Source organism: Bubalus kerabau, chromosome 1 (genome assembly GCF_029407905.1).
Source record: "Bubalus kerabau isolate K-KA32 ecotype Philippines breed swamp buffalo chromosome 1, PCC_UOA_SB_1v2, whole genome shotgun sequence".
Classification (NCBI taxonomy): Eukaryota; Metazoa; Chordata; class Mammalia; order Artiodactyla; family Bovidae; genus Bubalus; species Bubalus kerabau.
In genome coordinates, this window is record NC_073624.1 from 15,853,355 (window position 1) to 15,876,100 (window position 22,746).

Below are 22,746 nucleotides of genomic sequence, written 5' to 3' on the forward strand. Positions count from 1 at the left end.
AACTACAGGTCTGACTCCTGATGGGGGCCCTGGGGGCGAGAGGCGGGATTCCTACACAGGCACACACTATTCTTTTTTTTCAAAGTGGCCCACAGCACCATTCCAGACCTTCCTCTTTGTGCTCAAACGAAACCACTGCTGGTGCAGAACCATTTTGATAAACAGCCCTTCGGAGGGCTGTCCTCACCGGAATGCTTACTCTGCTAAATGAAGCCTTCTGCGGTTTTAGACCTCACCCATCAGTGTTCTCACGCTTTTCCTTTTTGTGTCCAAGGCGAATCTTCCCTCTTACACACAGAACTGTGTGTCCGTGTTTGATGTGTCTTGTTTTCCTGTTCAATTCCATTTTGCAAGGAGGCCCGCCTTTTGGCATCCGTTGCACAGTCTTGGGCTTAATACCCCTGGGACTTAACACAAGCACAAGCACCTTTTCTACTGAAGAACCCAAGCCTTGATTGGCTTTCTTGGGTACCTCTGGCTGTGAGGTGAGGGACCTGAAGTCACAGGTCACCATGGCTTCTGTGATCCTGTAGCCTCCTTGGCGGATAGTCTGGACAGAGGAGCGTGGAAAAGTTTCTCAAAGCCGCATGTTTATATTCTGTGTTCCCGCCTCCCCCAGAGTAGGATCAGGGGAACTTTATTGGGAGCCGTCGCAGGTCTTTTCAACCATTCTTGCAGAAACCATCATTCCCTCTAACCTACAGAAGAGCACTGATTTCATTGTTTGGGGACTTGAAAATCTGGGGAAGAGACTGTCGGACCCGGGTTCACCCAGAGATCATCCTTTGCAACTAAGGGAATTCAGGAGATCAAAAGCGCTAAACAATACTTTTTTTTTTTTTTTTTTTGAATTTATGTTTTCCAAGTCTAACTGCAGATACTTGCCTGCTTCGTTCTGTGGAAAAAGTAACACTGGTCCAGGGACATGTTCGTTTTCCGTCAGACGATGGCAGGCAGCTGTGGAAAGCAACATCCTGTGTCCAGATGAGATAATTTTATTTTAATTACATCCATCCAGTAATTCTTCCCCGCCACCAAAAAAACACTGACTTCTGGATAGTTTTTAAATACTGCATGCTGTCATCTTTGACTGGCAGGTCTGAATTTTTTGGGGTGGGTGCAATGGGGGGGAGGAAATCCCATGAAATCAGTAAGACCTTCCTCCAAAATCATAATGATTTGACATTTGTATACCCTGAAAAAAGCACCAGAGTAAGTCCAGGTACCATCTGTCACCAAAGTCACAGCATTCTTTTTTCTTGAATATATACTACATCATTTTATCCATTTACAATTAGGCTGTTTCCATGCCTCGGCTATTGTAAATAGTGCCGCGGTGAACATCAGTGTTCATGTATCTTTTTCTTGAAATGAGAGCGACTTTCAAATTTGCAAAACAGTATCACTGACTACAGTTGCCATGCTATATGTCACAAATAATAAATGACTTATATTTTATAACTGAAGATTTTGTACGTCTGGATCTCCTTCGCCTATTTCACGCCCCATCCCCCAGCCTTCTTCCCCTCTGGCAGCCACCCATCTGTTCTCTGTGTCTGTGGGTTTGGTTTGTTCATTTGTGTTGTTTTTCAGATTGCACCTAACATAATACCTTCCACTTCCATCCGTGTTGTCACAAATGGTGCAATTTCTGTCTTTTCTTTATGGCTTAATAATATTCTGTTGTGTATGTGTGTGTGTGTGTGTGTGTGTGTGTGTGTATACACCACGTCTGCTTTATCCATTTACATTTACATTGTTACCATATCTTGGCAATAGCTGTTTACAATAGTAAATAATGCTGCAGTGAACATCAGGGTGCATGTAACTTTTCAAATTAGTGTTTTCATATTCCTCAAATATGTAACTGCAAGTGAAATTGCTGGATCACTTCCATTTTTAATCTTCTGAGGAACCTCAATACTGGCTGCACCAGTTTACATGCCCACCAAGGCTGCACAAGGATCCCTTTCTCCACATCCTCGTCAACACCTGTTACTTGTTGACCTTTGGATAATAGCCTTTCTGACAGGTGTAATATATCTCACTGTGGTTTTAATTTGCATTTCCCTAACAATTAGTATGGAGAAGGCGATGGCACCCCACTCCAGTACTCTTGCCTGGAAAATCCCATGGACGAAGGAGCCTGGTAGGCTGCAGTCCATGGGGTCGCTAAGACTCAGACACGACTGAGCGACCTCACTTTCATGCGTTGGAGAAGGAAATGGCAACCCACTCCAGTGTTCTTGCCTGGCGAATCCCAGGGACTGGGAAGCCTGGTGGGCTGCTGTCTATGGGGTCACACAGAGTCGGACACGGCTGAAGCGACTTAGCAGCAGCAGCAGCAGCAATTAGTGACTATGAGCATCTTTTCATGTGCCTGTTGGCCATCAGGATGTCTTCTTTGGGAGGTTTGGTGTTTTTAAGAGGTAGTTTGCCATAGAGACTTCTCCAGCTGTCTAGTGGTTAAGACTCCTCACTTCTACTGCAGGGGGTATGGGTTTGATCCCAGGTGGGGGAACAGATTCCACATGCCATGGGGGCACAGCCAAAGCATTTATTTAAAAAGATAGTTTGCTATAGACTGTGTCTCTTCATATTCCTATGTTAAATCCTAGTCTAATGCAGTGATATTTGGAGGCATGGGCTTTGGGGCGATGAGCTCATGAGCCTTGATCTTGGACTTTTCCACAGGTCCACGGTACTTTGTTATAAGAGCCTGAAACGACTAAGATGTAGTTATTTACAGGTCCCAGTCGAGAACAACTCTTCCCTTCTAGATGAACAATCGCAGTGTGCATGTTTGCTTGCACTCCTCACATCCATGTCTCCTGCTGATGGGTGGGAAACCACCCCAGCAGAATGTGCCCTCCAGACACAGGAAACTCCCCCTAAGGCTCTTCCTCCTGCTCACCCTGATGCACTATAAGTGCCTTCGTTCTTCTGATGTGGGGCTGTGGATTTCATCCTGTTTTACTATTGGTGCTCAAACTTTTTAAAGCCTCCTTTCTACCAGCCTACTTTCCCCCACTTCAATCACATTATAGCCCTGATTCCCCAAGACAGGTAACCCTTAAGAGACCAGAAAACTCATTTCAACCAGGCTTTTAGATGCTGTTCCAGTGCTGGAGAGGAACCCTTAGGATAGGGAGCTGTGCCTTAGGATAGGGAGCTGTGCCTCATGTCACAGGTGCCTCCTGGGGTCCCATGCCCAGGGCTGTAACACAGGCATCTGCTGGCAGGATGGGTTGTGGGGGAAAGGCAGAGGCTCTGGGTCCTACCGTGGGGCCATGCCTGTAAGGGGTATAAGGACGGTTGGCAGCTACAGCAGTGTCTGCCTGCCAGGCTTGCGACGGTGGCAAAGCTAGGAGAAGAAGGAAATGTACTAGGTTACTCTGGAGAATCTGTTTCCCAGAGCAGGGCTGGGTCCACACTCGGTTTCTGGCTAGTTCAGCAAGAGCGTGGACAGAGCTTTCCTGCCAGAGGTCAGGAAGAGGAATCAAGCCTCCATCCATCGGGCAGCCGCCCTAGGGAGAGGCCAGGCTCCCATGGCACCTACAGGCCAGGTGGGGTGGCAGATGCCTTCCTGTCTTGAGAAGGTGGATGCTCTGTTCATACACGGGATCTCTCTTGGGGCCTTTACGGTGAGAAGATGCCACTTTTGAAATAGAATCAGACGTGACTAGGAAGGAGAAAAGACAACACTGAAAACTTCTGGCCCTGAAATTAACAAAACGGATCAACAAGACTTAGCAACATGAGAATTTAGGCTGTGTAATCAGACTGTACAGGGTCCACGTTGTAACTCTGATATCTATTCGATCCCAAAACAAGCTACTGAATTTCTGTGCCTGAAGTTTCTCATCTGAAAACTCGAAGTTTATATTACCTACCTGGGGAGTTCATGGAGAAAGTGTAATGATTCAAGTGAAGTGCTTCGGGTGGGACTAGGAACATGGCAGACAGCAGACAGCTTGTTGTCTGATTGTTGGGACTAAAATGAAGGGGACATCCTGGGAATAGGACAGGCACATCTCCCACCACTCAGGGTTGTGCAAGCAAGTGGTAACTGGTTCTACAGATGAAATGAGAACCTAGTCCGAGTGGCTAAAGTATGTCAGCAAGAATGTGTGTGTGTGTGTGTGTGTGTGTGTGTGTGTGTGTGTGAGTGATCACCAGGCATCTTAGTGAGGCATATGCAATGGAAAACACAATGGTATTTTGGAATTTAAAGCCAAACAGCCCCAAAACAATCTCCCACATCAGATGATTTTGGTTAAGATCAGAATGCCTGCTTTCAGCAGAAAATGGATTTATGGGCTGGCTGACATCTGCTACAAGTCTGGCGAACAGGCAGTGGAAACTTGAAATGAGATTTCTTGCTTAGAAGGGGAAGTCACCTTGGGCAGAGGCCTCCCTCCCATTCTCTCAGCCCTAAACCACTTAACACCAGCACCTCATAGGAACTGAAAACTTTTCTCCTCTTAGACAGAATAAGGGCTCTGATTTTCTGTTGTTGCTGTCCTTTTCATTTATATGGCTGCACTAGGGTTTAACTGGTTTTTATGGCACATGAGATCTTTTAGTTTGACCTGTGAACTCTTCCTTGCAGCATGTGGGAGCTAGTTCCCTGACCAGGGATCGAACCTGGGCCCCCTGCAGTGGGAGCATGGAGTCTTAGCCACTGGACCACCAGGAAAATCCCAGGGCTCTGGTTTTTTAAAAGTGCTGGCTCAGTCCTCAGAAGGGAGGATTTCTCAAGTCTCGAACTTGTTCAGACATAGTCACTGCCGAATTCCCATAAAGATGTGCTAAGAAAAGAGTTTAATAGGTCCTTCATTCTCCACCATACCCCAGAGAGGGGACCAAGCTCCCGCTGTTCCACCAAGGATGAGACAGGCAGTCAAGTAGCTGACCTGTGCCTGGCACATGCTGTGCATACGACAGGGAGAGAGCTGTCCGCCAAGGCACTGCATGTCTGCTCTGTGATGGTGGGCAAGTTACTGTACCACTCTGAGCCTGTTTCCTCACCTCAAGCTGGGATGATGGGAACTACCTCGAAGGGTATAAGGCAGTCCCACCCGCATCCTCAGGTTCAGAAGGGTGTGCATGCCTGCTCAGTCGCTCAGTCCGATTCTTTGCGACTCCATGGACTGTAGCCTGCCAGACTCCTCTGTCCATGGGCTTCTCCAGGCAAGAATACTGGAGTAGATATTCATTTCCTTCTCCAGGATCTCCAGGGGATCTTCCTGACCCAGGAACAGCAGGACCCAACTGTAGGACTCTAGTCTCCCATTGTTCCCCTTCTTGCCTAGAAATCCACTCACTGTGTGCCTCCAGGGACTGTTCTCCTGTTAGCAACCTAAACACAACTGGCCCAGAAGAGACCGGCAGAGCAAGACAGTGGCAGCCACAGGCTGAAGGTATTAAGCCACCTCCCTTCCTCCACCCAGGAGGCCCTCAGGTGTTTTAACATCCCAGGAAAGGGAGGCCAAGGGTCTACAGGCAGGCTGAGCCTGTGCTCAGGAACCCTGGGGAAGGTTACTTTAGACTACATTTTAATTTTGATTTTTTGTTTTTAAAGTTGAATTATCTAGGTGGTGGGGTAGGTGCCATGATCTTCTCGGTGTGTTGTGTTAGTTATTAAGTCGTGTCTGACTCTTTGTGACCCCCATGGACTATGGCCTGCCAGGTTCCTCTGTTCATGGGATTCTCCAGGCAAGAATACTGGAATGGGTTGCCATTCCATTCTCCAGGGGATCTTCCTGACCCAGGGATCAAACCTGAGTCTCCTGCATGGCTGGCGAATTCTTTACCATCTCAGCCATCAGGGAAGCATGTTAAGGGCACGAAACAGCCATAACACATAAGAAGGGCTTCCCAGTTTCAGTCCCTGGGTCAGGAAGATCACCTGGAGGAGGAAATGCACCCTACTGCAGTATGCTTGCCTGGTAAATCCCATGGACAGAGGAGCCTGATGCTCTGCAGTCCATGGGGTCACAAAGAGCCAGACAGGGCTGAGTGCACATACACACACACACACACACACACACACACACACACACACACACTTGGCCACAGAAAGCAGAAGTCTGTCTCCCCAGGTCCTGGCTTGGGGGAAGCAGGACAGAGGATACTTGGATTTTGGTTTTGTTGCTGTTGACAGCACCTCAAGGTGCCACATTGTGTAAAAGAGCAACACAGAGCTGAGCCGCAGGGGGCTTTTGTGACCCAGGAGATTATTGGGGGAAGGGAGGAAATAACTTGTTAGAAATGCAGATTCCTGGGGGGAGGGACAGCCAGTGAGTGACTCTGCTTAGGTCTCACTTCCCTTAGGTGGGGAATGAAGGTAATGTGACAATCTTCCTACAATAATTCAAGGTCACTGAGAGCAGTAACAGGATATTTAATGTAAAACTCCTATTGTGACATCTTAGCCAGAGCTCAGCTTCTGCAGCCCTCTATAGTTGCTATTACCTAAGCTGCCTCTCCTTAGAAGTTTTCAGAGGTTGAGGCTGCCCTGAGCTTTCACGTTCAACAGCGTCTTATTCCTTCAGTTCTGCCAACCTGCATCCCAGGGCATTGCTCAAAGCTGAAATGTTACCATAGGCTTCATCCCTTTCAGAAGGTGAAATAGAGAAATTATCTTTCCATCTGACTACAAAATGCGCATTTCAGAGATTTCCCCAGTTTGGGAAAGGCGGGGGAGGGAGGTACCAGTTGGGGGCACATCAGGAGGCCTGGTTGTCAGGGGCCCCTCTTGTGAAATCTGTCCTGGAGGAAAATCTGAGGAAGAGTTCACTTCCATACGGGGCTTCCCTGGTGGCCCAGTGGTGAAGAATCCGCCTGCTGGTGCAGGAGACATGGGTTCAATCCCTGGGTCGGGAAGATCCCCTGGAGAAAGGAATGTCAACCCACTCCAGTATTCTTGGAGAATTCTATGGACAGAGGAGCCTGGCGGGCTACAGTCCATAGGGTCGCCGACTAAACAACAAACAAAAACCCCTTCTATACACAGTGCAGCCTGTCCTAGGGAGATTGCAGGCTGCAGACATTAGGGATGTTTCTGCCAAGGCTACCCAGGTCGTTTTGGCCTCTCAGGGAGGAGGGTTCACTGGGTGAGTCTGTGGGTGGAGGCATGTGGGGAAGCCAAATGCAGGTTCGGACTTGAGCATTTACTATGACTTCTTCCCTGCTCAGTGGGTTCAAGAGTGTTGTCCAGCCAGTATCTATCTTTCTTATCTCTTCCTTCCTGCCTACTGTCCTATATCCTCCCCCTTACCTGTCACCGTGTGGCCGCCAAGGTGATCCTCGGGCTCGGGACCCCTGGCTTTCCAGTGCCAGCTGGGTAGCCGTGCACCCAGGGGAGGCTCAGGCCCCCATTCTATGACTTTGTGCATTTTGGCACTGGCATTTCGAAAGCTGGTCTCTGGGTTCAGAAGCCCCCCACCCCAGAGAGCTTTACCATGTCCTCCAGTTGTTCAATGTTTAAATGAAAGTCTCAGAGCAGTGGTTCTCAAACTCGAGTGCGCAGCAGAATCATCTGGGAGTGCTTGTTAAAACATAGCTTGCTGGAACTTCCCTGGTGGTCCAGTGGTTAAGACTGTGCTTCCACTGCTGGGAACTAAGATCCCACATGCCACATGGTGTGGCCAAAAAAACAGCACAGTTTTCTGGGTTTCACCTTAGTTGTTGTGCGCAGTCGCTCAGTCGTGTTGACTTGGCAACTCCAGGGACTGTGGACTGTAGCCCGCCAAGCTCCTCTGTCCATGGAATTCTCCAGGCAAGAATACTGGGGTAGGTTGCCATTCCCTTCTCCAGGGGATCTTTCCAACTCGGGGATTGAACCTGCATCTCCTGCATTGCAGGTGGACTGTCTACCACTTGAGCCATTGGGGAAGCCCATCTTACTTGGGTTTCTAATCAAATAAGTCCAGGGTGGGTACAGCAAGTTTGCACATCCAACAAGTTCCCAGGTGATGCTCTTGTCACTATAGCTGATTGGGGACCACACATTGAGAACTGCTGGCCTGGAAAGAAGTCTCCCAGTGGCCTTTGAGGGTACTGGTTTCTGTAGATCCGCAGCTCAGCAGAAGCCCCAAGTGAACAAAATGGCCCCTGGGATGATCATATGCACGAGGAAGGAGAAAGTAGGGATCGGTCATTCTCCAGGACTGTGGTCTCTGGGGCTTTTCCATCATCTCTAATAAAACTAAAGTTGATAATAGGCCCTGGTTGGCCTCTTTTCCATTCTGCCATAGCTAACAGTTTACTTTTGAATGTTGCAGAAAGCGAGTTAATAGCAGTTTTTTTTTGTTTTTTTTTTTTTAATCAGGGTGGAATTTGGTTTCTGTTCTTGTTATCTTGTCTGGCAGCCCTGGAGAAGGCAGGACCCCAAGATCTCTGCTGTTGCCAAAGGGCTTCGTGCTTCCAGAGATAGCAGCTCGGGGGAAGTGGGCACCGGGAGAGGGTGAGAGAGGAGGTGGGGATCCGGCTGCTGTTTGCTCCTGCCAGCAGCACCCAGCCCAGACTTCTGACCGTGAATCAGCCCATCGAGGCTTGGCAAGCCGCCCTGAGCCCGGGTTGCCATGGAGATGGGTGAGGCCGGCGCCCACAGGCCTAGGTGGCCCGACTGGTTTTTAAAGGCCTCATGAACACCGAGCCGCTTATCTGCACTCCCAAGGCTTCCATCAGGCATGGGCGGTGGGGCCACTTGCATCTTCTTGTTAGCCTCTTGTGGCTCCCTGGGTGCCTCGGGCAGCTATGCCAAGGTCTCCCAAGCGCAGTAAGTTAACAGAAAAATTCCAGGGCTGATACAAATCTTATCCAAGGAGGAAAGTCAAGAGGTCAAGTCCCTTTTCTCTCTGTGATCTGCCCCTTTAATAACTGCCTTCTGCAGAGTGACTTCGCTCTCGGACAGAAGCAGCCTGGATCCCAGGAAGGACAAAGGCCTCCACTCTCAGCCAACCATCTCCCTAACCCTTCCCATCCCACCTCTCTCCGCGATTCCAGCTGGTCCCTGTGGAGCTCTGGGAGGCATGTCCCCACCCACCACACTCAGACTCACAGGAGACAGACCCCCTCTGTCCCCAGTTGCCCTGTGCCCACCCGCCACCTTCTCAGATCGGGGAAGGACACACCACTGAGGTCATACATTTCCCCACTGTTGGCTTCGTGTCACTTTCAAGGTTTATTTAAAAAAAGAAAAACTCCTTATTTTGTATTGGGGTATAGCCAATTAACAGCGTTGGGATAGTTTCAGGTGAATAGCCAAAGAACTCAGCCATACATATACATGTATCCATTCTCTCCCAAACTCCCATCCCATTCAGGCTGCCACATAACTTTGGGCAGAGTTCCCTGTGCTATTCAGTAGGTCCTTGCTGGTGATCCATTTTAAATAAGCAGTGTGTACATGCCCATCCCAAACTCCCTAACTGTCCCTTCTCCCCATCCTTCCCCCCACTCCGGCAACCATAAGTTTATTATCTAAGTCTGTGAGTTTGTTCTGTAATCATTTGTATGATTTCTTTTGAAATTCCATATAGAAAGGATGTCACATGGTATTTCTCCTTCTCTGTCTGACTTACTTCACTCAGTATGACAGTCTCTAGGTCCATCCATGTTGCTGCATGTTGCAAATGGCATTTCATCCTTTTAATGACTGAGTAATATTCCATTGTGTGTATAGGCACTACATCTTTATCCATTCTTCTGTCGATGGACATTTATTATTGTTGTTGTCATTGTTCTCCCCACAGACTCTAGCTAGCTCTAGAACTCAGTTTTCAGAGTGTTTTACATGCATCACTGAATTTAATCTTCATCTTCAACCTGGGTCAAAGGCAAGAAGGTATTAAACCCCTTTTTTACACATGGGAGCTCTGAGGTTCAGAGACGCTAAGGAAAGTGCTGAATGTCACACAGCTCCTTGGAGGCAGCGCCAGAATCAGACCCCGAGGCCACGCCGTCACACAGGCACCCTTCTCAGCAGAGGTGTGCCTTCTCCTGGCAGCACCCAGACGCCCCGGGGTGGAGCTGCGCCAGGGGCTTGCTTAGAGTTGCACCAGGTGACTCTAACATCGCCCCGTGGCTGGCAGTGGCCTGAAAGTGACAGGGACAGAGCCAGGGCCCCTGCTCTTGCCCTTTTCTGTCCCACCACCTGTCCCCTCACTGAAAAGTCTGCCGCATCCCTTAGGGACCACAGGCTCACCGAAGTCACCGAATGGCCAGGGCTTCATAGAACGGTGGGATGAAGGAAAGAAAGCCCTGCCTTCTCCCCCACCTGCTCCTGTCACCACTGTCGCCTCCAGCCGCTCCCAGGGTGGCAGGTGGGACCCCTGCCGTCTGTGGTCGCCCCAGAGATCTGGCTCATGAAGAATGATCTGCCCTGCACCCCCCGGGCTAGGACTGCTGGGTGGAGAAGGAGTCATGAGTATTTTGCCCTTTAAAAAAGAAACATGTGACCAGGGGCTTCCCTGGTGGTCCAGTGGCTAAGATCTTGCACTCCCAAGGCAGTGGAGGACCAGGTACCATCCCTGGTCAGGGAACTAGATTCCTCGGGCCACAACTAAAGATCCTTCATGCCGCAAAGAAGATCGAAGGGCCCTCGTGCCGCAGCTTAAGACCCGGTGCAGCCAAGTAATTTTTTTAAAAATGTGTGACTGGCCAGCTCATATTACAGAAAACAGAGGGGACCATGTGGAGAGAAGGTGGAGCTGACCCCACCCAGTGTGTTGGCCGGAGTGGGGGGTTGTCCCAGGGGGAGACATGGTTCCTTCTACCTGAGGGATGGGGCGCAAGGCCGCATACACGCATATACACACGTGCACGCACATACACACATATGAAACCTCCTCTTCAGTCAGCCAGCTTCTCTTCTCCTCCTCCTCACATCCCATCTCTCAGACTTCAGGTGTTCCTGTTGGTGGGTTGGGCCTCTGATCGCCCACCCCTCCTCAGGCTCTGGCTGGAAGCAAGCAGTCTTGCAGACTTGGCAGCGGGTCCAGGGCAGCCAGGAGCCTCTGAGCAACACTGCGTTTGGATTTGTTTTCAGTTCCCCGCTTGGAACTGGAGATTTGGGGGTCCAGCACTGTCCCTTTGGGGGTTACTCGCTGAGATCCCCATTGCCGCATGGCATCTTGGATGCCTGGTGCTTTCAACACTTGCCGAGGGCCTGGGCCTGGGGTGGGGTGCAGCTTTCATGTCTCTGGGGGGAGAGCTGGCACACACCCCCAGAGACTGGGGCACCTGTGTGCTCTTCAAGGATCGGAGTGTCTTAGCTGGACCTCCCTGGATGCTGAGGACAGCAGGGCATGGCGTTTTCATAAAAACTCTCATTTTCCAAAAGACCTGATGTGGATATGCTCCTAAATCTCATTGTATACCCTTATGACTCTTTCTCAGTGTTTATTCTGGGCAAGTAGTTGTTTGTAGTTTCTGACTCCTGTTGTAAGACGTTGGGAAATGAGTCTGGATGACAAGCCAGTGGGAAAGGAGGCTTGTCCAAGGGAAGAGAACCCAGGAGAGGAAGTTCTGGTGGGCCTCAGAGATTCTCTCTCTTTTTAATATTCATTTGTTCATTTCTTCTTCTGTTTATTTATTTAGCCAAGCCAGGTCTTATTTGCGGCACATGAGATCTCTGATCTTAGTTGTGGTATGTGGGATCTAGTTCCCTGACCAGGGATTGAACCCTGGGCCCCTGCATTGGGAGCACAGAGTCCTAGCCACTGGACCACCAAGGAAGTCCCAGAGATTCTCTTCTCTTTCATTGAAGTTGTCCTTCACCTGTTGTTCAGTCACTAAGTCATGTCCACCTCTTTGGGTCCCCATGAACTGCAGCACACCAGGCTTCCCTGTCCTTCACTATCTCCTGAAGTTTGCTCAAACTCATGTCCATTGAGTCAGTGATGCCATCCAACCATCTTATCCTCTGTCACCCGCTTCTCCTCCTGCCTTCAAGCTTTTCCAGCATCAGGGTCTTTTCCAAGGAGTCGGCTCTTGGCACCAAGCGGCCAAAGTATTGAATCTTCAGCTTCAGCATCAGTCCTTCCAATGAGTATTCAAGGTTGATTTCCTTTAGGACTGACTGGTTTGATCTCTTTGCTGTCCAAGGGACTCTCAAGAGTCTTCTCTTATCACCACAGTTTGAAAGCATCGGTTCTTTGGTGCTCAGCCCTCACTCTCTGAATAATGATTTACCAAGGACTGGTTTGGTCCCAAGTGTGGATGGGGCAGGGGAGCTACTCAAATGACTTAAGAAGTCACCCTGCCCTCCAGGAAAGTGTGGACAGAAAGGGAGGGGGAGAGGATGCTGGGGAGACCAGTGTGGAGTAGGGGTCACATTTCCTGGGGTGGACATCTTGGTGGGGAAGCAGCCGGCCCGGATGGCCAGGGCAGCTGTCCAGGAGGAAGGGCTTGCTTGAGTGATTCCATCTAAGGAATAGAAGAGGAGGCAGCGGCAGGGTTCCACAGTGTCACTGCTCAGAGATCAAAAAGTGTGAGGACGGAGTAGAAGCCTTCACACTTGGTGGTGACCCAAGCCATCTGATCCTTTCAACAGCCACCATCCTGCATGAAGGACAGGGGTCAGAGGAGAGCAGGGGACCTTACAGGGACTCCTAACTGAGTGAGGACTCGGAGATGGTTTAGCTACAAACTCGGGGGTTAAAGCACAGAGCAGCCAGGAGGAGCAATGAGGTTGGAGGAAGAGAGGGCTTGTTTTCTGATGGATTTTTTAGGACAGACCTTCCTCTGTGTGTTGGCAGAAAGTGAAACAGCGACTGAGACAGGCAGCAGAGGCAGGAAAGGGGTGGATTAATGGAGCAGGTTCTTGAAGGAGACAGGAAGTTTCGAAAGAGAGGCCCTACCATACACACACACACACACATACACACACAGTTTTACAACAGCTTTTGATCCACAGAAAAGTTGCAAAGATACTACAGATTCCAGGGTACGGTTGTCACGGCGCTGAAGGCAGCATTATCACCCTTAATTAAGCGAGACGTCTCAGATTCCACCTGTTTTTCCAGTCCCATCACCTCTCTGTTCCAGGATCCCACCCGAGATACCAGGTGGCGGGTGTACAGTCTCCCCTGTCTCCTCTGGTCTGTGACAGTGTCTGTCTGTTCTCATTGTCCTCCTTCTTCATGACCCTGACAGTTTTGAGACGTTCTGGTCAAGTCTTTTGTTAGGTTTGTCCAGTGTTTCTCTCCTGGCCCATCCTCTAAGAAGAAAGTGAACATTCTTGAAGAAATAAAGAAAATGATGGGGAAAATTGTACTCTTGCCCCAGTCTATCAAATGTGTAGGACTGTTTCTGCCCTAAAGGGAGAATCTGTCCCGTGGGCTTTTGTTAGAGGTGACTGGGGCCTGGGGCTGGGAGTGGAAGAAGGCCTGTACTTTGTACTTCCGTCCCCGCCAGACAGGTTGGTGATGGCAGGCAGGCTGCTGCTCTCTTTCCAAGATGCTGTGAGCAGGGAATTGTCAGCATCCAGCATCCATGCGCTCGAGTCCTGCCATGATGGGGAGAGGCAAGACTGTAGCCGTAGCGTCGGCGTGGTGGACGTTCCTGCCATGTGCTGTGGGTTAACCCAGGAGGAAACCGTCGATTTCTTGCCCCACCCCCACCTCAGACCCCTCTGTCCTAATTTTATGGAGTCCTTCCATAACTGGCTGACACCCTTTTAACTGAAGTGTTGTTGATTTGCAATGCTGTGTCAGTTTGTGGTGTATAGCAAAGGGACTCGGTGATACAGATAAATACCTATTCTTTTTCATAGTCTTTTCCATTATGGTTTATTACAGGATATTGAATATAGTCCCCTGTGCTATTCAGTAAGATCTGTTGTTTATATATTTTATATATAGTACTGTGTAAATGTTAATCCCAAACTCCTAATTTGTATCATTTTTTTAGATTGCACATATACGTGACATCATGTGGTGTTTGTCTTTCTCTTTCTGACTTACTTACCTAGCTTAATAATTTCTAGATCCATCCATGTTGCTGCAAATAGCATTGTTTCATTCTTTTTTGTGCCTGAATAATATCCCATTGTGTACGTGTACCACATCTTCTTTATCCATTCCTCTGTTGCTGGACACTTGGGTTGTCTTGGCTGTTGTAAATAGTGCTGCTATGAACCTTGGGGTGACACTTTTTTAAACGGTAAAGCTCTTTTTGGTTCTTGCTGGTCATTCTCATTTGGTTTCTCCTAGGACTCAGATGGCTAGGGGTAAAAGCCAGGTGGGGGGCTAGGGAACCCTCTGTGCACAGCAGAAAGTGGGCCCTCTTGAGACATGCTCTGAGCTCTCCGGGCAGCACTATCTGCACACCCAGGGAGGCTACTATTAAGTGGGATCAGGGCCCTGTGCTGTGCTTAGTCGCTCAGTCATGTCCGACTCTTTGTGACCGCATGGAGAAACTGAGATCTATTACTACTTTTTCCACTTCTGTAGAACCAGTCTACTTTTCCTCCCTCTTGATGTTAGGTTTGGGGTGGGGTCCAGATACAGCAGGACCCTGGACTGTCTCCTGTGTCTGGCCTTGTCCTTGGCCAGGTTGGACCTTCTGGGTCCAGTTCTCATCTTGCCACCTGTGCATGTGTCCTTGAAATTACAGAATGGGAGTTTCCTTTGTGTGTCATTACCCATGCGTGGGATCATTCCCCAGGAGACCAGCTCTTGGGAGTTCCATTTGTGTGTCATTACCCGTGCGTGGGATCATTCCCCAGGAGACCAGCTCCTGCCTGTGCAGCTTCTGGGCACAGCGTAGTCATCACCGTCTTTTGTAGCTTAGTTCTTTCAAGTGGATTGTTTTTATTTTGTGTGTGTGTGTGCTGACTCATTTTCCCGGCAGAATAAGGGGTGGATGAGTAAATTTATCCACAGGGAGAAGGACTGGAGGATAATTCTTGGATAAGAGCAGGCAGCCTAGAGCAGAAAGGATGGGAAAGGACAGGCCTCTCAGGCCCAGGTGTTCTCAGCAACATCCCTGCCAGGATGAGGGCAAGAGGAGATACGGAGGCCGGGTTTGTTCTCAGCGCTAACCACTGTCTAGGACTACCTGCAAGTGTGCTCAGAGCTCCAGCCTCCAGGCTTTTCAGGTTAATGCTTTCACATCCCAAAAGAAGCCAGTGGCCTTCCATTTTCCAGGGGCCTGATTGGACCTCCTTGTGTTGGGAGTGGAGAAGGGGAAGTCTTACCTTCTTTCTTGTAACTCCAAGATCCCTAAATAGGTAGGCCAGGGACTTGGGCATTAGTCCCCGGTACGTGGACATTTTCTATCTGGGCCCCTGTTCTGGGCAATCCTGAGAGTTTGGAGAACCCAGACTAAGTCACAGGATCTGGACTCACTACTCCTGTTTGCCAGATGGGAGAACCAAAGAGATAGAATTTTAAGGAATTCCAGACCCTCACTGTGGACACCGCTGTGGGTATAGACAAGGTTTTGTTTCTACTGCAGTCTGAAGTCTTGGGTCACCCCTCCCACTGTAGCCATCTCCATGCTCCACTGAGCATACCCAGATGCTGCCAAGTCGTGTTGAAAAGGAGAGAAGCAGAGAGTGAGAGAGAGAGAAGAAGCCTGTCTACACCTCAGGCTGTCCTGGCCCCTGGAGCAGAGAACCCAGCTCCCTGAGTAGGGCTCTGACACAGGGCGCCTGTCTCTGTTGAAGAGGGTGGGCCAGTAAAACCTGGGGCTGGGTGTTGGCCCCAAGCCCAAACGCCCTCATCCAGCCGGCCACCACCCACAGCCTGTGAGTCACCCAGGCAAGCCCTGGTACAGGCCAGCAGTGGGGAGGGGAGCTCAGTCGGCTGCGGGGGCTGGGCAGGGAGCCTCCTCCTGGCACCGAGTTCAGCAGTGCCTGAGGCCAGGATTGATGCCTCAGGCTTTCCTTATTGGGGAAATCTGCCCTTTCAAGTCTAGTATCTCAACTTGCCCCCCTCTGAAATGGGCATGTGCATGCTTAGTCATGTCTAACTCTTTGTGACCCCATGGACTGTAGCCCACCGGGCTCCTCTGTCCATGGAATTTTCCAGGCAAGAGTACCTGAGTGGGTTGCCATTTCCTACTGCAGGGAGCTTTTCACTAAATTGTAGGATTGAACAATCCCTTGAAGGCTTCTTGTCTAATGTTTATGAGGATCACTCATAATGATGTGTCCAGCGAAACCTAGAGTCGGGTGGGTCAGGTTGTGAGGCTTCCCTTTGTGAACAGGGAGGGACCAGATATGGGGGAGGCTTCACTGGGCGACATGGCTCAGGAGTCACAGCTGCCTGAAGAGCCAGGGATGTGCCTGCTCTTTGGGTGATTTTTTTTTTTTTCTTTTTTTTCTTGTATGGTATATGTACAGAAGGGTGCAGAAAACAGAGTAAAGAGTAATTGTGAGGTGACTATCTGGACCACCACCACTCAAGTCAAAGCTAGAACATCGCCAGAGCTGTAGACCATCCACCTCCCCCCCACTGCTGTTGCCTCATCAGAAACCCCCCTCCCTGTTGACCACCACTCACTTGACTTTACCATCGTCACTTTCTTCTTTTTCTGTTATGAGTTACAAGCACCCCTAAAGAGTCATTTGTAACTGTATGGAATCCTATTGTGTGTGTTTGGTGCTTTTTGCTTCTTCTGTGTTTTTGTTTTATAATATTTATTTATGTATTGTTGGCTGTGTCAGGTCGTAGGTGCGAGATGTGGGATCTTTGTTGTCACACTTGGGGTCCAGAGCTCATAGGCTCTGTCATTGGTAGGCTCTGTAGTTGTGGTGCGTGGGCTTAGTTGCCCAGAGACACGTGGGATCTTAGTTCCCCAACAAGACATCAAACCTGTGTCCCCTGCACTGGAACCACCGGACTGCCAGGGAGGCCCCTGCTTGTGTAACAAGGTCAGATGCACCTGTAGTATCACGGCTGGTTCATGTTCACTGCTGTATATAATATTCTCTCCACACAATAACCATCCCTGTACTGCTGGGAGAGAATTGTTTATTCCCCACTGGTTGTTATTTTTAGCAAATGGCATGATCCCCTGTGCCCACCCTGGCGTGGCTGCTGCTGCCGCCAGGTGCCTGGCAAGGGGCAGAGGCCAAGGGCGGCTCCCCTGGAATACCACCATGTCCCCGGCAGCCAGGCTCACACCGACGTCCTGTGTGTCTTGCAGCTTGCCGGGATCGCAGTCCTTTCTGTCGGACTATGGCTCCGATTCGACTCGCAGACCAAGAGCATCTTCGAGCAAGAAAATAATAATTCCAGCTTCTACACAGGTGAGTGGGGGACCTTGCTGTTCCCTCCATCCAGCTTCAGAGAGAGAGTCCGTGTTGATCTAGGTACTTGGGCAGGGGAGGACTTTGCTCAGGCCTGCATTGCCAGTCCGGTCCATTTCCAGCCCTGCTTTTGTGTAGTTGCGCCCATGAATTTGCATTTGACTGATGTGGTTTCTTTTTCCAAGCTGACCGAGCCTGGCACTTGGACCATTCTCTGATGTGAAATTGGCTCTGCCAAAGCTGCTGCCACTCCCAAAGGGCTGCAGAGCTTCTGTTCTTGTCCCTGGATTTCTCTCTGAATTTCATGTCTGAGAAGGTTCATTCATCTGCTTAATTTAGAAAACTTGGTCCTGGGGACCCACGATGCCAGGAGAAGCAGAGGGAACATCTCCCCACGGTTCAGACAGGGACTCAAGAGGCCCGAGGTCCTGCCTCCTGGATAACTGTCAGATAGTGAGAGACTAGAAGAGGCACCAGCTTTTCCGACCCCCTGCACTGCGGCACAGGCTATGCATGTTAAGTCTTACTTGTTTTCTAAAGTGCTTTTGCTTCAGGGCAAAGGCGTCCAGTTGGAACATGAATCGATTTAGCAGGTTTCTTTCTACACATAGGTCCTTTGGCATCTTTTTCTGGCACCATTCTGTCGCTGTCACCCGCAGGGACACCGGCATAAGCGCCTCTCACAGGAGCGGGAGAGCCCCGGCCTGTCCACGGCAGTTCCCCGGGTTCTGAGTTGCCTCATAGAACCTGAAGCTTTCCCCTCGCCTGGCTGGGGGGTAGGAAACAAACACTTTATTTGCGAGAAACAAAAGCAGCCCCTATTTTAGGAAGATACTGTCATGTCATCAGTCTCAAAGTGTAAGTTTGGTCACTTCCTTTCCACCCACCAAAGAAGTTATTTTAAAAAAAAAAAAAAGAGCAAACAGTCTAAAGAGTGTTATCACCCGGACCTTCAGGAAGAACGCGGTGGCCGGAGGCCCATGACCCCCACCCGCCTCCCAGCGCCAGCCTCGAGCTGATGGCCCAGCAGGCGCCCGGTTTCCCTCCTTTCTTGGCTTTTTGGTGCTGGTGCTAGTTGGGTTTTTTAGGGCGTGCCTCCCTATTGTCAGAAAGAAAATGAGAGAAGAAAAAACACAACATGTGTTTTTTTAAAAAAACTACACACACAGAGTTTTTGAAAGCAGATTTCCATAGCACCCTGACTTGTTTTAGCAACAGCGGGGTTTTTTGGTAAGTTTCTTGGTGGCTGTGGCAGGCCTGGAATGCCACCCCTTGAGCTTGGGCAGTGGGGCTGCAGGGTGGGGGTGGGGGGTGAGGGCAGGTCTTGAGCTCTCCACGTCATGGCACAACAGGGAGCTGGGGACCCTCTCAGGGGGAGAGCGGGTCTTGGGACAGACATTTGCAAGTAGTTGGCAATGACCCAGAGAGCCCCCTGCCCCCCAACCCCACCCCCATGCTCTGCAGGTGCCTGGCTCACACCATCATGCCCAACAATTGTGTCTGTCTTGTTATCTAGGACTCTGGCTTGTTTTGTGTATTTTTTTGGTGGGGGGGTTGTAGAGTTGATTTACAATGTTGTATTACTTTTAGTTCAGTTGCTCAGTTGTATCCAACTCTTTGCGACCCCATGAATTGCAGCACACCAGGCCTCCCTGTCCATCACCAACTCCTGGAGTCCACCTAAACCCATGTCCATCGAGTCGGTGATGCCATCCAACCATCTCATCCTCTGTCGTCCCCTTCTCCTCCTGCCCTCAATCTTTCCCAGCATCAGGGTCTTTTCCAATGAGTCAGCTCTTTGCATCAGGTGGCCAAAGTATTGGAGTTTCAGCTTCAACATCAGTCCTTCCAATGAACACCCAGGATTGATCTCCTTTAGGATGGACTGGTTGAATCTCCTTGCAGTCCAAGGGATTCTCAAGAGTCTTCTCCAATGCCACAGTTCAAAAGCATCAGTTCTTCAGCTCATAAAAAGCAGAGACATTACTTTCCCATCAAAGGTCCATCTAGTCAAGGCTATGGTTTTTCCAGTGGTCATGTATGGATGTGAGAGTTGGACTATAAAGAAAGCTGAGCGCCAAAGAATTGATTAGTTTCAGGGGTATAGCAAAGTGATATATGTATATTAGTTACATATATACATATATCTGCTCTCTTTTTTTTAACTTTTTAATTGTTTTTTCTTTTTAAGTTGATATTTTTTTCCTGCCTGCGAGGCTTGCAGGATCATTGTTCCCCAACCCAGAATTGAACTGGGGCCTTCCTCAGTGAAAGTACAGAGTCCTAACCACTGGACCACCAGAGAAGTCCCCCTCTGGGCCTTTTGAGTTCACCCCAAACTGTGCTCGGGAGACAGGCCCCCAGCGCTAGCAGCCCAGCAGATGCCAGGTGGAAAAGTCAGGCAGCTGGTAGCACAGTGCCAAGCATACAACTGGAGGGGCCAGGCCTGTGTCTGGGGACCTCCTGGGACTTAGGTCCTCCAGGTTATTGCAGGGCCCTTCTGATGGCCTGTGGTCCTAGCTGAAATGACCAGGAGCTGGTCTGAAGGCATGTCCCAGAAAGACACAGTTGTCCTCACTCAGGGGCCAGCAGCTACTGTCCCCTGAGCTCTGATGGACAAATACAAACCTTCTGCACTGGATTCTCTTCTGGACAAGGGCTCAGCTCTGAAGACTTCGTTCTGCTGGGAGAAGCCTGGACCTGCAGGGGATACAAGTGACATCACATAGAACACAGTCAGCGACTGACCACCCGGGTCTGCCCGGGGCCCTGTACTTCACTGAGTGCTGTGGGCAACTGAACAATTGTCATCTCTGGGCGAATGGCCAAGGAGGCTCCATTCTCTGTGTCCCCTTCCCCCTCGGGCTGTGACGTCAGCCTTTGCCTTGACCCACAGCCCCTTTTCCAGCCTAGAGCACCAGCCCCACCCAGCCACTCTTCCTGACATCATGGGCTGACTATCCTTGCACTGGGACACAGACTGTCTGCAGGGCAACCCTCAGGCTGGCCTGGCCACGTAACTCACCCTTCAGGAAACCTGAGGGACCCAGGGATGTCTTTTCTCCAGCAGAGTCACAGTGTTCAAAGTTGAGAAAGAATGCAGAAGGAGGCTGAGAAGCGAGAGAAGAGACTTCGCCACATTCAGAGCAGTCTCTAGTGGATCCAGAATAACTGACAGCCTTATATGGGCCTGATCTCCAGTTCAGGCCCTGGAGATCAGCCTGTCAGCAGGACCTGTAATCCCCGCTGCAGACAAATTTGGGAATGGCTTTTTCTTGGTCCCAGGCCAGCTGCCCTTCTTAACTCCTTGGTGTCCCTTGCAGAACCAGAATCACCGAATGAGGGCATCTGGGGCGCTCTAACCAGAGGCTTGGCATGTCCACCCTGCAAGGACTGTCCCCAGGATGGGCTGATCTGGCTTCCCCAGTCCAGTTCGTGGTCTGGGGTGGTTTGTTTTGTCACTCTGCACCTGGTTTCCCCATCCTGACACTGGCAGGGCCTATACACACACCTCTCCAGGCAGAGAGCTTCCTGCTTGACAACCGGAGTTCACTGTGGCCTCATGAATGGTGGGATGGAGAGGGATGAAGGGAGAGCCACTAGGGAGCCGACTTAGGGTTCCTCGGAACCCCCGCTTGAACTATTGGAGACGATAAAGTGTCCTTGGGGTTCCCTGGTAGCTCAATTGGTAAAGAATCCACCTGCAATGCAGGAGACCTAGGTTCGATCCCTAGATGGGGACAATCCCCTGGAGAAGGGAATGGCAACGGACTCCAGTATTCTTTCCGTGGGAAATCCCACGGACAGAGGAGCCTGGTGGGCTACAGACCATGGGGTCACAAAGTCGCATATGACTGAACAAACACGTGCACACTTGCGCGTGTGCACGCGCGCGCACACACACACACACACACACACACACACACACACACAGTGTTCTCAGCAGGTGGAGGCCAGAGGCTCTGCCCAATGTTGTCCTGCACACAAACAGGTGTGCTGAGCGCTGTTTTCATGATGGGTTTGGGGTGATGACAGGAGACTGATTGTCCCCTCTCTTCCCTAGGCCGAGAGCCCCAGTAAACAGGTGAAAAAAGAAGGTTCTTTTCTAAAGGACACCCTGGCATATGCTACTGCTTCATGAGAAGCTTTATTTTTATTTTTAATTTTTTTTTGGACTAGGTCTATGTCAGCCTGAAACAAGCAGAATAAACAGCTCTTAAGCGAATGAATACAGTAATCCTAGAGAAGGCTCCGTGATGAATAACTTTCCATGAGTCAGACCGAAGGCTAACATCCACTTGCTTTATAAAGGGGAATGCTTTGTCATTTATCACCGGCAGCCTCTGCTAACAAGCTCCGGGTGCAGACTAGAAGGAGCCTGTCCAAAGGGGAAGCCCCAGATGGCCTTTTGGAGCAGCAGCCTCGCCCTGCAGTAGATCAAGGGCTTCAGGGCTTGCTGCTCACAGCTGAGCCGCCCTGTGGCTTGATGTTGTGTGTGCTCAGTTGTGTCCTTTGTGACCCCATGGACTGTAGCCCGCCAGGCTCCTCTCTTCATGGGATTTTCCACGTCCTCCATGGGTTGCCACGTCCTCCTCCAGGGGATCTTCCTGACCCAGGGATCGAACCCATGTCCTGCATTGGCAGGTAGGTTTTTTAACCACTGAGCCTCTGTGGCCTGATGGCTGTTGCCAAAACTCCCATAGATAGCTACCAGGGAATTGCTCCTCTTCATCCCCACCCGGAGAGGGTGAAGCCGAGACACATGAGATCTGCAAACTGTCTGAGTGAGATTGAAAACCGAGACCCTTGGTACTAAAATCTTTGCTGAGCCCAGGAATGAATATTTAATATTAACTGTCAGGCCCATTAGACAAATGTTCTCTCTGCATGGGAAATGATTTTGCCTTTAGTGGCTCTCTGAGGCCACCGATCCAGCACCCCATCTTCTGCCAGGGTCACCCGGGCTTGTGGACTGGGAGCTGGACAGAAAGAAAATTGTCTGATCATCCCCACTCGACTCTATTTTATGCACTTGTAAATCCTTTTGATCTCTTCATTTTTGTTGTTCAGTCGCTAAGTCACTTTTTGCAACTCAATGAACTACAGCATGCCAGGCTCCTCTGTTCACTATCTCCAAGAGTTTGCCCAAATTCATGTCCAATGAGTCGATGATGCCATCCAACCATCTCATCCTTCTCCTCCTGCCTTCAATCTTTCCCAGGATCAGAATCTTTTCCAACAAATCAGCTCTTTTCATCAGGTGGCCAAAGTACTGGAGCTTCAACTTCAGCATCAGTCCTTCCAATGAATATCCAGGGTTGATTTCCTTTAGGATTGACTAGTGTGAACTCTTAATATGCCCTATTTATTCAGCCCCTGCAGTGGGACTCAAAGGGGTGACCTCATCCTTCGTTGTCATGCCCTGATGGGGAGAGAGGAGGCGATAGGGAGAGACAGGGGCCAGTTTACTGCCCCTGCTT

At 50.1% G+C, this 22,746-nt stretch overlaps 1 protein-coding gene and 1 non-coding gene across 2 annotated transcripts in view; one reads left to right on the forward strand and one right to left on the reverse strand.

The window, feature by feature from the left end:
- Positions 1-22,746, forward strand: part of CD9 (CD9 molecule) — a 35,369-nt gene that overhangs the window by 5,042 nt on the left and 7,581 nt on the right. Inside the window, exon 2 of the mRNA XM_055568906.1 lies at positions 17,164-17,266. Coding sequence (XP_055424881.1) covers positions 17,164-17,266 — 103 coding nt within the window. The remainder of the gene's footprint in view (positions 1-17,163; positions 17,267-22,746) is intronic.
- Positions 11,672-11,744, reverse strand: TRNAG-CCC (transfer RNA glycine (anticodon CCC)). Its single transcript has one exon. It is a non-coding gene; the product is annotated as a tRNA-Gly (tRNA).